This window comes from Phyllostomus discolor, chromosome 11 (genome assembly GCF_004126475.2).
Source record: "Phyllostomus discolor isolate MPI-MPIP mPhyDis1 chromosome 11, mPhyDis1.pri.v3, whole genome shotgun sequence".
Lineage (NCBI taxonomy): Eukaryota > Metazoa > Chordata > Mammalia > Chiroptera > Phyllostomidae > Phyllostomus > Phyllostomus discolor.
The window spans coordinates 50,133,163-50,148,995 of record NC_040913.2 but is presented as its reverse complement, the minus strand read 5'-3'; the positions used below and the strand labels follow the sequence as shown (position 1 = coordinate 50,148,995).

Below are 15,833 nucleotides of genomic sequence, written 5' to 3'. Positions count from 1 at the left end.
TGTTTCCCAAGTCCATGATTTTTTTCTCTTGGTTGCTCAATCCCTCCATTCTCTCCCACACAGTCCTCCTCTGCCCCCAATGGCTGTCAACCTGCTCTGTATCTATGAGTTTGTCACTATTTTGCTTGCTAGTTCATTTTATTCACTAGATTCTACATATGAATGAAATTATATCATACTTATCTTTCTCTGACTGGCTTGTTTCATTTAAGACAATGCTCTCTAGGTCCATCCATGCTGTCACAAAGGGTAAGTAAAATTTATTTCTTTTTAATGGCTAAGCAGTATTTCATTGCATAAATGTACCACTGCTTTTTTATCCACTCATCTACTGAATGGATACCTGTGCTGCTTCCAAATCTTGGCCATAGAAAACAATGCTGAAATAAGCATAGGGGTGCATATAATCTTCTGACTTAATGTTTTGGGTTTCTTCAAATAAATTCCTAAAAGTAGAAATGCTGGATCATAAGGTAATCCATTTTTAATTTTCTGAGGTAGCTCCATACTGCTTTCCAGAGTGGCTATACCAGTAGAAAGAAAGTAGGAACCCCTGCCCTTTGTGACAGCATGGATGGATATGCAGAGCACTATGCTAAGTGAAATAAGCCAGGTGGTGGAAAACAAATACCATATGATCTCACCTATAAGTGGAGCCTAATCAACAAAATAAACAAGCAAGCAAAATAGAACCAGAGACACTAAAATTAAGAACAAACTGACAGTAACCAGAGGGGAGGTGGGAGGGGATAATGAGGGGAAAGAGGGAAGGGTTGTCAGGAACATGTATAAAGAACACATGGACAAAGTCAAAGGTGGGTAGATTAAGGGTGGGAAGTAAGGATGGCTGGGGTGGGAAGGAGTGGTGGGGGGAAAATGGAGACAACTGTACTTGAAGAATAATAAAAAATGTGAAAAATACATAAAATGCAAAAACAGAGTGGCTACACAAATTTGCATTCCTATCAACAGTGCACAAAGGTTCCCTTTTCTCCATATCCTCACAACACTTGTTGGTTGATTTTTCTTTTTTTAAGCCCTCACCCAAGGACACTTTGTCATTGCTTTTTTTAGAGAGAAAGGAAGGGGGAGAGAGAGAGAAACATCAATGTGAGAAACACATCAATCTGTTGCCTCCTGTACACACCCTGACCAAGGGGATTGAACCCACAACCTTTTGGTTCACAGGATAACACTCCCACTTTGCCACACCAGCCAGGGCTGATTTATTGATGATAGCCACCCTGATACGTGTGAGGTGATACCTCATTGTAATTTTAATTTGCATTTCTCTGATGATTAGTGACATTGAGCATCTTTTCATATATGTATTGGCCATCTGTATGTCCTCTTTGGAGAAGTGTCCTTTCAGGACATTTGCCCATTTTGGGTATTTTATTTTTTGGTGTTGAGCTGTACAAGTTCCTTAAATATTTTGGATTTAAGCCTTCATTAGATGTAACACTGGTGAAATGTTCTCCCATTCAGTGGGTTGTCTTTTCATTTTGTTGATGGTATCCCTTGCTTGCAAAAACTTTTTAGTTTATTGTAGTCCCATTTAAAAATTTTTTTCTTTCCCTTGCCTGAGGTGATGTGAGAAAAAGCATTGCTACAAGAAACATCCAAAATGTTCTGACAAAGATGGAAGTGTAGGTAGAGACACTTCACTTCCTTGCACAACCAGAAGAAAGATAACTAATTTAAAAACAATAAACAACCAGAACTTCCAGAAAGTCAAACTGCGTGCAACTCTGACAACCAAGGAGTTAGAGAAACATTCATCCAGAACAGTAGGAGGGGTGGGAGATGAGCAGCCAGTTGGGGAGGACTCATGGCAAGGTGGCTGACAACGTGGGTGAGGTGAGGGCTGGCAACTGGGAAACTAAAGACTTAAAACCTCCAGCCGAAAAATCCTGTGGGGGTTGCAAAAGCAAAAGAAACTCCCAGTCTCAATGGAGAGTTAATTGGAAAGCGAGGAGAGAGCCGAATGAGTGACCAGAATTGTTCCCTCTCTGACACCTCCCTCACAGACAGTGTCACAATACAGTAAAGAGGGTTATGTCAACTTGGTGAATACCTAAGGCTCTGCCCCTTACAACATAACAGGTACGCTGAGACAAAGAAATATGGCCCAAATGAAAGAACAGATCAAAACTCCAGAAAAAGAGCTAAGCTTCGAGGAGATAGATAATCTATCTGATGCAGAATTCAAAGCACTGGTAATCAGAATGCTCACAGAATTGACTGAGTATAGAGGGGCTCCATCCACTCCACAGGGCCCCCCCCCCCCCCCACCCCCCGGGCCACCACTGATGAGAATAAGTCTACCAAGACATGATCTGCTTGGGGAGGAAAGGTGGCCGACCTCTCCAAGGAGAAGGGCCAGGAGCCTGTTCCTCAATGGCCTTTTATTGGGTTTATTTGCACAGGAATACACAGCATATATGTAAAGGTCAATCACTGTCAGGTAGTGATGATCAAACAATAGATAACATACAAATATCTCTGAGGGCTTATTTTGAGTCAGGGTCAGATAGCCAAAGGGCCATAAAGCTTTGGGGAAACAAACTCATTTTGTGCTTGGACCCTTATTATTTAAGTTGAGAGTATTAGCAAAGCAGGTTTCACAGGATTTTATGCATTCTTTCTTAGGCCTGATCCCCTAAGGGAACCCACCCTTTCCAGCACAGGGCCGCCCCCACCTCTGGCATTGTTTCAGGCTTAAGTGAGGCAGTGAGAGTAAGGCAGCCAAGAGATTAGGAGACTTCTCGAAGACAGAATGAGGACTCAAGCTATGTCAAAGCTGAGGGGTGAGAGTCCATCACCCCCTTTTTTCAATAGCTCCCAAAGTCCTTCTCTGAGGGCCCCTTTGTGACCATGTCTGTCTTAGGTCGTCCCTCCTTTGAGGAATCTTACCCATCACTGGCTAACCAGTCATCCACCTGGGGCCAAGCAGGGTGAAATAAAGGGGGCAGAGGCGCTCCCCCCCCACGAAGAAGATAAGATTTGTCTCCTTATAGTTTATGTTCCCAAGGTCTCTCACTTAGCCTTAGCCATGGGAGGCTACAGATTCTAAAACAAGGCAGGGTGGTTCCCAACAAAATGGAAGAAGAAATGAAGGCTATACAAAGTGAAATAAGGAAAATATACAGGAAACCAACAGTGAAGGGAAGGAAACCGGTATTCAAATCAATGATTTGGACCAGAAGGAAGAAATAAAATAAACATCCAACTGGAACAGAATGAAGAAACAAGAACTCGCCCTGGCTGGCGTAGCTCAGTGGATTGAGCGCGGGCTGGGAACCAAAGTGTCCCAGGTTCGATTCCCAGCCAGGGTACATTCCTGGGTTTTCCTGGGTTGCAGGCCATAACCCCCAGCAACCGCACATTGATGTCTCTGTCTCTCTCTCTCTCTCTCCCCCTCCCTTCCCTCTCTAAAATGAATAAATAAAATCTTTTAAAAAACATGGGTCCAGAAAGAGCTTTCATTAAAAAAAAAAAAAAAAAAAAAGAAACAAGAACTCAAAAAAAAAATGAGGAGAGGCTTACGAACCTCTGGGATACCTTTAAGTGACCCAACACCTGAATCCTAGAGGTGTTAGAAAGAGAAAAGGAAGACCAAGAAATTGAAAACTTACTCGAAAAAATAATGCTGGAAAACTTAACCAATCTGGCAAAAGAAATAGACTTCTAGGAAGCGTAGAGAGTCCCAAAGAAGTTGAACCCAAGGAAGCCACACCAAGGTACAGCATCATTAAGTTATCCAAGATTAAAAATAAAGAGAGAATCTTAAAAGCAGCAAGAGAAAAGGAGACAGTTCCCTGCAAAGGAGAACCCATAAGACTATCAGATAACTTCTGTAAGAAATCTTACAGGCAGGAAGGGGCTGGAAAGAAGTATTCCAAGTCATGAAAGGCAAGGACCTATATCCAAGATTGCTCTACCCAGTAAAGCTATCATTTAGAATGGAAGGGCAGATAAAGTGCTTCCCAGATAAAGCCAAGTTAAAAGAGTTCATCATTACCAAGCCCTTATTATATGAAATGTTAAAGGGACTTATTTAAGAAATGGAAGAATATCAAAAACAGTAAAATGATAACTTACAACTATCAACAACTGAACCTAAAAACAAAACCAAACTAAGCAAACAACTAGAACAGGAACAAACAGAATGAAAGAAATGGAGACCACATGGAGAGTTATAAGTGTGGACGGAATGGGAGAGAATGGGGAGAAGAAAGGTACAGGGAATAAGAAGCATTAATTGGTAGGCATAAAATAGACAGGGGGAAGTTAAGAATAGAATAGGAAATAGAGAAGCCAAAGAACTTGTATGTACAACCCACGGACATGGACTGAGGTAGGGAGAATGCTGGAGGGTGCAGGGGTGGTGCAGGGCAAAGGGGTGATAAAGGGGAGAAAAAAAATGGAACACCAGTAACAGCATGATCAACAAAAAGAAATGTCCAAGATTTTACTGCCCATGTTTTCTTTTAGGATTTTTATGGTTTTGAGTCTAAAATTTAAGACTTTAATCCATTTTAGGTTTATTCTCATGTATGGTGTAAGAGGGGGATCTAGTTTCATTTTGGGGGGGGGCACATATCTGTCCAATATTCCCAACATCATTTATTGAATAGAGTACCTGTACTCCAATTGTATGTTTTCACCTCCTTTGACAAATATTGACTATAAAGGCATGGGTTTATTTTGTAGCTCTCTAGTCTGTTACACTGATCTATATCTCTTTTTATGCCTTAGACCATACTGTTTTGATTGCAGTTGCCTTGTAGTATAGGATGATATCAGATATTGTGATTCCTCCAACTTTAATATTCTTTCACAAGGCTGTGGCTATTTGGGATCTTTTGTGATTCCATATACATTTTTTGGAATATTTGTTCTTGTTGAGTAAAATACACTATTGGTATCTTGATAGGAATTGTGTTGAATATACAGATTGCTGTGGGTAGTGTGGACATTTTAATGATGTTTAATTCTTCCAATCATGAACATAGTATATGCTACTACTTATTTGTATCTTCTACAATTTCTTTCTTCAGTGTTTTATAACTTTCCAAATATAGTCTTTTACATCCTTAGTTAATTTTATGCCAAGGTGTTTTATTCCCTCTGAAGCAAATGTGGATGGGATTATTTCTAGTTTCTCTTTCTGATAGTTGATTATTGGTGTATAAAAATGCAGCTGATTTCTGGATATTTATTTTGTATCCTGCTACTTTACTAAATGAATTAATCAGTTCTGGTAGTTTTTTGGTGGAATCGTTAGGGTTTATACACAGTATTGTGTCATCTGCAAATAATGAGTTTTACTTCTTCCTTTCCAATTTGGATGCCTTTTATTTCTTGTCTGATCAATGTGGCTAGGACTTCCAGTACTATGTTGAAGAAGAGTGGTGAAAGCAGACATCCCTGTCTTCTTCCTGACCTTAAAGGAAATGTGTGTGCCCAATGAGTATGATGTTGGCTGTGAGTCTGATATATACAGACTTTATTACTTTGAGGCATGTTCCATCTATTCCCACTTTGCTAACAGTTTCTTTATCATAAGTGGGTTGTGGGTTTTATCAAATGCTTTTTCTGCATCTAAAGATATGACCATGTGGTTTTTATCCTTCATTTTGTTTATATGGTGTTATCATGTGTTTTGATTTGCTGATATTGTATCAAACTTGCATCTTCAAAATAAATACCACTTGTTCATGTTATGATCTTTTAAATCTCACTGCTGGATCTAGTTTACTAATATTTGTTGAGGAATACTGGCCTATAATTTCCTTTCTACACAGTGTCTTTATCTGGTTTTGGAATTAGAATAATGCTGGCCTATTTTGGGAGTCTTCACTCCTCTTGAATTTCTTGGAATATATTTGAGATGGATAGGTTTTTTGTTTTTGTTTTATTTTTTTTTTAATTACTACTTCAGTTTCACTAATTGTGACCTATCTATCCAGATCCTCTGATTCTTCCTGATTTAGTACTGGAAAATTATGTGTTTCTAGGAATTTATCCACTTCATCACAATTGTCCGATTTGTTGGTATATAGTTGTTTGTAATGTTTTCTTACAATACCTTGTATTTCTGTGGTGTCAGTTATTACTTCTCTTTCATTTCTGCTTTTATTTATTTGGATCCTCTTTTTCTTCTTTTTGAGTATGGTTAAAGGCTTGTCAACCTTGTTTATCTTTTCAAACAACTGGCTCTTGGTTTCACTGATCTTTTACATTATGTGTTTTTAGACTATTTCATTTATTTCTGTTGTGATGTTTATTATGGCCTTTTACTCACAATGGGCTTTGGTAGTTGTTCTTTTTCTAGCTCCTTTAAGTGTAAAATCAGATAGTTTACTCGAGATTCTCCTTATTTTTTGAGATAAGCCTGCAATGCTAGAAATTTCCCTTTTACAACTGCTTTTGCTGTGTCCCATATACTTTTGGGTTGTTGTGTTCTCATTTTCATTTGTTACAGGTATCTTTTATTTATTCACTGATCTCATTGTTAACTCATTCATTGTATAGTAACATGTTATTTAGCCTGCATGTCTTTGAATTTCCATTTTTTTGTGTGTGATTGAGTTTTCTTTTCATATCATTATGGTCAAAGAAGATGTTTGATAGGATTTGAGACTTATTTTGTTCCTAATATGTAATCTCTGCTAGAGAATGTTCCATGTATACTTGTAAAGAGGGTATATTTTGTTGCTTGGGATGAAATGCTCTGAAGATATCAATTATATCCATTTGATCAAGTTTGTCATGTAAGGCCACTACCTCCTTGTTGATTTTCTGTCTGGAAGATCTAGCTAATGATGTCAATGGGGTGTTAAAATTTCCTACTATAACTGTAGTATTGACAATCTTTTCTTTATGTCCATCAAGATTTGCCTTACATATTTAGGTGGTCATATTTGGGTACATCAATGTTTACAAGGGTTATATCCTCTTGTTTGGCTGATAATCCCGTTCTCATTATGTAGTATCCTTGTTTGTCTCTTGTTTAGTCTATTTGTCAGATGTAAGTATTGCTACCCCATTTTTTTTCATTTCCACTTGCATAAATTATGTTTTTCCATCACTTTATTTTAGTCTATGTATATCTTTCATTCTGAGGTGGGTCTCTTGTAGACAGTGTATACATGGGTTTGTTTTCTTATCCATTCAGCTACCCGATGTCTTTTGATTGATGCACTTAAGTCATTTACATTTAAAGCGTTATCGACAGGTACAATTTATTTCCATTTTATTCTTGTAACTATCTTCCTGGGTTTTTTTTTTTTCATTCTTCTTTTCTGTAAAACAGGCCTTTACATTTCTTGTAATACTGGCTTAGTGGTAACAAACTCTTGTAGCTCTTTTTGTCTCCAAAGATTTTTCTTCTTCAATTTTAAATGACAGCCTTGCTGTATAAAGTATCTTGGTTGTGGGTCCTTGCTTTTCATCATTTTGAATATTTCATGCCAGTCCACTTGGGCATGAAATGTTGTTGATAAATCAGTTGATAGTCTTATGGGAGTTCCCTTGTAGGTATCTGTCTTTCTCTTGTGGTTTTTAAGATTCTTTGTTTTTTACCTTTGCTGTTTTAATTAGGATATGTCTTGTAGTGGGCTTCTTTGGGTCTACCTTGTTTGGGCCTTGACACTTCCCAGACTTGTGTCTTTTTGTTCCCAGGTTAGGAAAGTTTTCAGTCATTATTTCTTCAAATACATTCTCAATCACTTGCTCTCCCTTCTCCTTCTGGTATACCTATGATGCAGAGGTTGCTATGCTTCATGTTGACCCTTAAACTACCCTCATTTTTTAAAATTCTTTTTGCTGCTCAGATTTGGTGTTCTTTTCTACTTTGTATTCCAAATTGCTGAATTCTATCTTCTGCTTCTTCTAACCTACTGTTTATTCCTTTCAGTGTATTCTTCATTTCAGATACTCTGTTTTTCATTTCTGACTTTTCAATGATTTTGTAAGTCCTTTTTCATGCTGTTGAGCATCCTTACAACCATTACTTTGAACTCTGTGGCTGATAAATTGCTTGCCTCCATTTCTTTTAGTTTTTTTTACTGGATATTTCTCCTGCTATATCATTTTGAGCCTGTTTCTCTGTCTTCCCTTTTTGGCTGCTTCTCTGTGTCGTTTTCAAAGTATTAGATGGATCTCCTGACTTCTGGTCAAGAATGAGGCATACGTATATACTGCCCTCCTCCTTTCACAACTGCAGCAAAAATTACAGCTAAACTACAAAACAACTATCGCCCAGAATTGTCAGAAAATAAAGCTGTATGAAAACTCTGACTATCAAGGAACTAAAGAAGTCACATTCACTCAGACAGGTGGGAGGGGAGGAGAGGCACAGACATGGAATATACAGTCTCACAGCCACATGTGGTAAATAAAAATTAGGTGGGATATCTTGGGAGCAAGGAATCTCAGCCCCACACCAGACCCCCAGCCCTGGCTTCAAGTGCCAGGAAGATAAGTCCCCTTCACTTCTGGTTGCAGAAACAGTGGGGGCTGGGGTGGCAGAAGAAACTGCAGGATTCTCAGGTATCCCCTCTTAAAGGGTCTGCAACAGACTTAGGAGGGGCAGCAGGTTGAAGGGCACCAGTGGCACATGGGAAGAAAATGAAGTTTGGCATCAGGGTGAGTGCCAGGACATAGCTTCTTCCCAGACAAAACTCCACTGCCAGGCAGCAGCCATTGTCCCTTTTCTGAGCCCTCCCCCACATAGAGCCACAAAGTGCAGACACCATATCTGAGACTCCATCAACATAGGTCACATGGGTTTCCCTCCCAGGCAATTACCTATGGCTCCACCCCATCCCACTTATGGGTGTACTTTTCTAAATCTTATACATAGAAACAAACAAACACAGAGAGGTTGCCAAAATGAGGAGACAAGGAAATATGGCGCAAATGAAAAAGGACAAAACCTCAGGAAAAAAAATGAAACAAAATGGACATAAGCCATCCATCACATACAGAGCTCAAAACACTGGTTATTCAGATGCTCAAGGAACTCACTGGTACTTACTTCAACAGCATAAAACAGATACAGGCAGAAATTAAGGCTGCACTAAGTGAAATAAAGAAAAGTTTACAGGTAATCAACAGGTGAGTAGAAGAAGCAAAGAATCAAATCAATGATTTGGAACACAAGGAGGAAACAAAATTAAGCATAACAGCAAGAAGAAAACGAATAAAAAAAAGGGAGGATAGGGTGAGGAGCTTTTGGGACAACTTCAAACGTACCAACATTTGAATCATAGTGGTGCTAGAAGAAGACTAGAAAGAACACAAAAGTGAAAACTTATTTGAATAAATAATGACAGAAAACTTCCCTTATTTGGTGAAGGAAACAGACATACAAGTCCAGGAAGCACAGAATCCCAAATAAGATGGATGCAAAGAGGAACACACCAAGACACACCATATTTAAAATGCCAAATGTTAAAGATAAATCGAGAATCTTAAAAGCAGTAAGACAAAAGCAGACAGTTACCTACACAGGCATTTCCATAAGACTGCCAGTGGATTTCTCAAAAGAAACTTTGCAGGCTAGAATGGACTGGCAAGAAGTATTCAAAGTGATGAAAAGCAAGGACCTGCTACCTAGATGACTCTATCCAGCAAAGCTATCATTTAGAATCGAAGGGTACATAAAGGGCTTCCAAGACAAGGTAAAGCTGAAGAAGTTCGTCATTGCCAAGCCATTATTATATGAAATGTTAAAGGGACTTATTTTAAAGATCAAAACTAAGAACATTAAAATGGCAAATTCACAACTATTAACAATTAAATCTAAACAACAAACTGAGCAAACAAGCAGAACAGAAATAGAATCATGAATGTGGAGATCATTTGGAGGCTATCAGCTGGGAAGGGGAAGGGAGAGAATGGGGTAAAAGGTGCAGGAATTAAGAAGTACAAATAGATAGTTACAGAATAGGCACAGGGAAATTAATAACAGTATAGGAAATGGAGTAGCCAAAGAACTTATATGCATTATCCATAGGCATGAACTAAGAGGGTGATCACCAGAGGGTTTGGGAGTATGGGGTGGAGGGGGAGAAATAGGTAAAAGTTAGGAGAACTATAATAGCACAATCAATAAAATGTATTTTTTAAAAAAGATAGATCTGCTATGACTCTGAGTCTTCATGGGGTGGCTTTACGTATTAGGTGTCCTGTGGGTCCAGTGGTGCAATATTCTTGATATTTTGAGCTGGATGCTCCAGATGTGTCCCTTGTATGTGTCATGTGGGCCCTCTTGTTTTAACTGACTCTTGACTGTTATTGATCCTTTTGTGCATGGGATGGATACTCAGGCTTGTTGACTTTGAGGCTTAACCCCTACTATGGAAGCTGCTTTGCAAGTGCTAACCATAAAAAGTAGACTTTATCTCAGCAGGGTTTAGTGCCTGCTGAGATCTCCCTTTGGATATGCTGCTTTGTGAAGTTTATTGGAATCTGCTCTGATGTTGTGTCAAGCTGGCCTTTGGATGTGTTGGTCCTGGGACTTTTGGGAGGACCTTTGGTGCATGCCAATGCACAGCACTGCTTATGACTGGCCTGCAGAGTGATCACGGCTTGTGGCTGCCTCTACTGGGCCTTGGTGCACGTGGGACTAAGCTGTGCATCAAGGTTGGCTTTTATTAGTGTGAGGCCTTGGAGCAGGTCAGCAAAAGTCCTGAGGTAACGTGATATCCACCTCCTTCTGCTTTCACTTTCTGACTGCCTACTAGGCTCAGTCACTGAAAAAGCCCCCTGCCATACTCTTCAGCAGGGTATAAGCTCCACAGATAGGACAATACAGAGTCCTGAGGGTCAGGCTATTACTTTCTATCAGGCTGATGCCACACAGAAGAGAGTGCTCCACCTAAGAAAGATGGTGTCTGTGGTATGGGAGAATGACTCAGCATAGTGATCTTGGCAACTATCCCTTCAGTTCTCTCTCCAGAGCCACAAACCCCAGACTTTCCTCATGTGACACTAATATGCCCCATTCTCCTTCTGCCAGTGCCCAGGGTGAGTGGCTGTGAACAAAATTTTGTATGTTGGAAATCTGAGAGAGTGCTTTGTCTCTAGTGAACTCCCCTCTCTCCCTGGTGGACAGAAGACAGAAATCCCACTGCTTTGCACAGCAAGATGTTATGTGAGCACCTCTTCCCAGCTCTGGTGCTCTGGGCGAAGGAGCCTAACTTGCGGTTTTGACCCCATGCTTCTCAGAGGGAACCCCCTCATAGCTGATACATCCTTCTGGATCCTTAGCTGCTGCCCATGGCAGTGGGACCATTCATTTTTGTTTCTCTGCCCTTCCTACCAGTCTTGATGTGTTTTTTTCTCTAAATCCTTGATTATAAGACTTTTCTTCACCCAGTCTTTAGTTGGTTATTCAGGATGATTATTCTGTAATTTAGTTGTAATTCCAGATTGGTCCTGTGAGGAAGTGTAGCTTCCATTTACTTTGCTGTCACTTTTGGATCTACCTCCAACCACCTAATTTTTATAGATAAGGTTATCTTAGGCTCAAAAGCCCCTTGAGTTTTTGGTCAATAGCAAACCCTGGAATTAAATCCAGGTCCAAAGTCTATGGTCTTTCATATTATAAAAATATTTCACATAACAAATCCATAAAGTGAAATAGAAACCACTGAACAATTTTCTATTTTTGCTTTGGGTAGTAGTTAAACAGATATATTCACTGTACTTTTCTACATATATATTATGTTTCACAGACAAACCCATAGAGTGAATCTATGCCAAAAACTGAAAAGGAAAATATGATGAAGAAAGAGAAGTGGGTCAAGACCAAGAAGAGGGTCCTAAAGGTTGAGAAAGAACAAATACAAAAGTATTTTTTAAACAGATGAAGTAAAACTTATTTTTATTTAAAAAAGTCTTGTTAAAGAAAATATATTGATAATATTAAAGTCTGAAGGACTTTTAGAGGGGTAACTTTGTCACATAATGGAAAACCCTTAGTGGCAACATGTTAAATACCATTATTTTATCCAGTCAATTGAAAACTCCTACCCAACACTTAGCGAAATATCCCAATTTAGTCTAAATGTTCTAAGATGCAAGATTCAGCATTTGTTCTAAGTTCTTGGAGTTCAAACTTATATTCTCCCCATTTAATTCAAATTGATGAGGTTTAGGTATACCAGGATATCTTGAAACACTAACAGAAGTGGGGCCAGTACCTCAAAAGATACTAAGTGGTTTTCTTTCCTTTCCATTTTGTAAAAGTATAACTTGCCATATTTTTAATTTATACAAATAAAAAGCATGATGTTGGACAACTAATCATGGTTGAAGTTCTGTTAAAGACTTTGCAGGGGAGCAATGGATCAGCTGGAATATTTCTAAGACAGAGCTACTCAGTTCTGGAAATCATTCATCTTGACTCAGTCATGAGGTTATTCAATATACAGACTCACAAGCAAAGAGTGACTCAAACACCATTTGGCTTGTTTTAAAATATTATTTTAAAAAACACTAATAAATGAACCCTCTAAATATTTGAGATAAGTTAGAAAAGACAATAAACAGAAGCTAAAAATTTCCTAGAAAATATATGCACACTTTACAAACAAAAAAGAAACACTTTAGGCCTGCTGAATATGATGACAGAATGATTACATGAAAATATATAATAAACAATATAAATGTAAAACCAAACTGAACCCAATGGTTAAATAAAACTCTTAAATTTTCATTTAATTGAAAAAAGTTAAGAGGGAATCAAATCCATACTTACTTATCATCTCTTTCTAGACATTTGACTAGAATTGGTAAAATCCCAGATTTTATTAGGTCATCAATTGGTGGGTTTCTGTCACTGGATAATAGTTTTCTAGAAAAAAAAATATAACATGGTTGTTATAATTTTCATACTATGAACAGAAATAACAATATACTACTACTACTATACTATCTGCTAAGACATCCTACGTGTGATGTAACTTCTCTCTCTGGACAAATTAGTATTTTACCTTGCAGCCTGGACAGCACTCAACTGGACCACTGGGTTATCACTTGTGGCATTCTGCAACATGAAATGTAAATTTCAAAAATTAAAAAAAAATCAATTTCAAAATATTTCAAACTAAGAATATTAAATTAATAAGTTACCTGCAATATAGCTTCTAGGGTTACATTTTGCTTAAAAAGAAAGAAAAGATAATTCAGCAATGAGTTTGTTAGCAAATTGTTCTATTAAATAGTTTTACTTATTAAAGTTATAAGTAATATACTTATTATTGTACAATTGATTTTAGATGAAAATGAAGTTTTCTGGATATTACAAAAACTATATCAAAAATACTTTATAAGAACAAGGTAACTTACTGCTTTAAAATCAGCATCAACATCTGAATCTTCTAGACTTTCTTCTTGGGGAACATTCCTTTTTTTTCAGTAAGTGTTCATCTCTTTTGTTCTGAAAGGCAACCAATAAACAGTTTAAGAAGTCATAAGGGTACTGATAATAAAAATTCCGTTAGAATTATTTAAACTTTTCAGGCAATTGTGAAAGAAACTGGATCTCTACATAAGGATAAAATGAATTTCATACACACACATATACAATTTATTAAGCACCAACTTTTTTGACCAATACTATGCTTCCCTATCTTTAATGGAGATTTAAATTTAGGGATGCATTATTATTATTATAAAGTCTAGAAAATACATTTCAACTAGTATGCTAGCTTTCATCTACTTATTGGTAATGGTTGCCTGAAGCAACCTGCTAGGAAGTCAGCTTAATGAAAAGGAGTTCAGTGCAGTTTGTCTCTTGTTGGGACTGAGGGGAATGGGAATTCACTATCATAAATGCTACCTCCTTGTCGTAATCTCAGAATCCTGTTATTTGGCTTTTACAAACAAGAATTCTCTACTAGCAAATACATTTCTAAATTTTATGGGATTACAACTGTTTGTAATGGCAACCTGTGCCATTTCATAAAACATAACGGTAAATCATCAATCTTCTCTAAGCTTTTAGTTTATATATAGAATTAAGACAAAATAAATTAGATAAAGGCTGAATACATGACTTCTAAGTTGCTTTTTCAACTTAAAATTCAAAGGGCATACTGTGCAGTCTTCAGGATAATATTTACTGAAGTGTTTGATTATAATAGAAAATTAAAGAGGTATTAATATTCATGTTAAAATGCATATAAATAGAAAGTTAAAACTAGAAATATACGTATATCTGAAGCTTACTGGTTTATCTACATGACATCTACTTTGTGTTATGTATGAGTAAGCATGTTAGGACAAACTAGTATTTATTAATATATGCTAAATGGGAGATTAGCAACTTCCACTTATATGATAGCATACTTTAGTAACTTCAAATAATTTTATATTAGTTTTAAATTAACAGCTCTCACAAATATTAAAAGTCATGCACTGATATTTTATAGTCTCAAGTGGATCCTCACAAAATAGTTATTAATTTACAAAGGGAAAACCTGGCAGACAGCATCTTGAACAAGTGACAAAGGTTATGATCAGGGATAAAGGAAAAAACAAAACTGTGCCTTCTGGTCTGATGAACTGAGAAAACAGTATCACTTCTGTGGTATTTTTAACCAAAATAATAAAAACAATAATCACCTAAGAAAAGTAAAACACACCCAAATCTGTCCTTCTATAAAAAATGACTCTTTAAAATATTAAATTATTAATACTAAAATATTAATATTTTAAAACTACTCAGAAGATAAAAACTGAGGAACTGTTGTTAAAAAAGAAACTAAAGAAACATGAGAACTAACTACAATATCTAATCCTGGATTGGATTTTGGATTTATAAATGATATTATTGGGAATAATAAGCAAATATGAATTAGGTCTACAAATTAGACAGAAAAAAATTATCTATGTTAATCTGACAAATAAACTGTGGTTACTTAGGAAAGTATGCTTTTATGAAATATTAATGGGTGCATTAAGCATAAAAGGCATAATGCCTGTGATTTAACTGGTTCAAGGAAAAAATGTATATATACATAAAAATTAGAGAATAAGGCAAATACAGAAAATGCTAACAGTCAAGGAAACTGGGGGACTGAATGAGAGTGTTATCAAGTTTTTTGTACTATCATGCAAATTTGAATTTCAAACTGTAAGTCTGAGAAAGTGTTTTCAAACATTTTAAAACAATCTATGAATTGTACTTTTGGTATATGGAACATACTTAATTTTAAAATCTATTATAATTTTAACATCCATTTAAAAATTTTCAACAAAGTTTATCCACTGACAGATAACACAAAACAAAAATAATCTAACCCTGATCCCATTCTGTTTTCCTCTAATTTTCCAGAGCTTGAATACTCAAGCTCTCAAAGCCCTTTTAGGAATTTTCCTTAATTCCTCCTACTCCCCCAGGTCTTTCTGGCATAAAAGCAATATAAAGCATAAATACAACGAAAGCTTCCTATATAGAGAGATGCCCAATCTGGGGACAGCAGCATTTTATCATTATGTAAGATGTTTACTGGCTTTTTCTGAGTGGGAAACTCCTTTCTATTCCTGATTTGCTACATTTAAAAAAAATCTCTTTAAGCCACAAATAGGGCCTTAATTTTATTTAATTGTGCCTCTTTTGCATCTATTGAAGTGGACATATAATTTTCCCCTTTCATCCATAAATATGCTAATTGACTTTTTAATGTTAAACTTAGAACGTTGCAATGTTAAACATATAATCTTTCAAGTTCTGAGCCATACATTTCTTGAAATTTAAAAAAATATTTTATTTTATTCAGAACTTTTTTCACCTGTGTTTGTAAGTATCTTTT

The 15,833-nt window shown here is 36.9% G+C and overlaps 1 protein-coding gene across 1 annotated transcript in view; it reads right to left on the bottom strand.

Moving 5' to 3' along the window:
• The window catches only part of KPNA3 (karyopherin subunit alpha 3), a 107,622-nt gene that overhangs the window by 35,161 nt on the left and 56,628 nt on the right, over nucleotides 1–15,833 (bottom strand). The window contains 5 exon segments of the mRNA XM_036011361.1: nucleotides 12,776–12,871; nucleotides 13,011–13,063; nucleotides 13,150–13,179; nucleotides 13,366–13,431; nucleotides 13,433–13,456. Coding sequence (XP_035867254.1) covers nucleotides 12,776–12,871; nucleotides 13,011–13,063; nucleotides 13,150–13,179; nucleotides 13,366–13,431; nucleotides 13,433–13,456 — 269 coding nt within the window.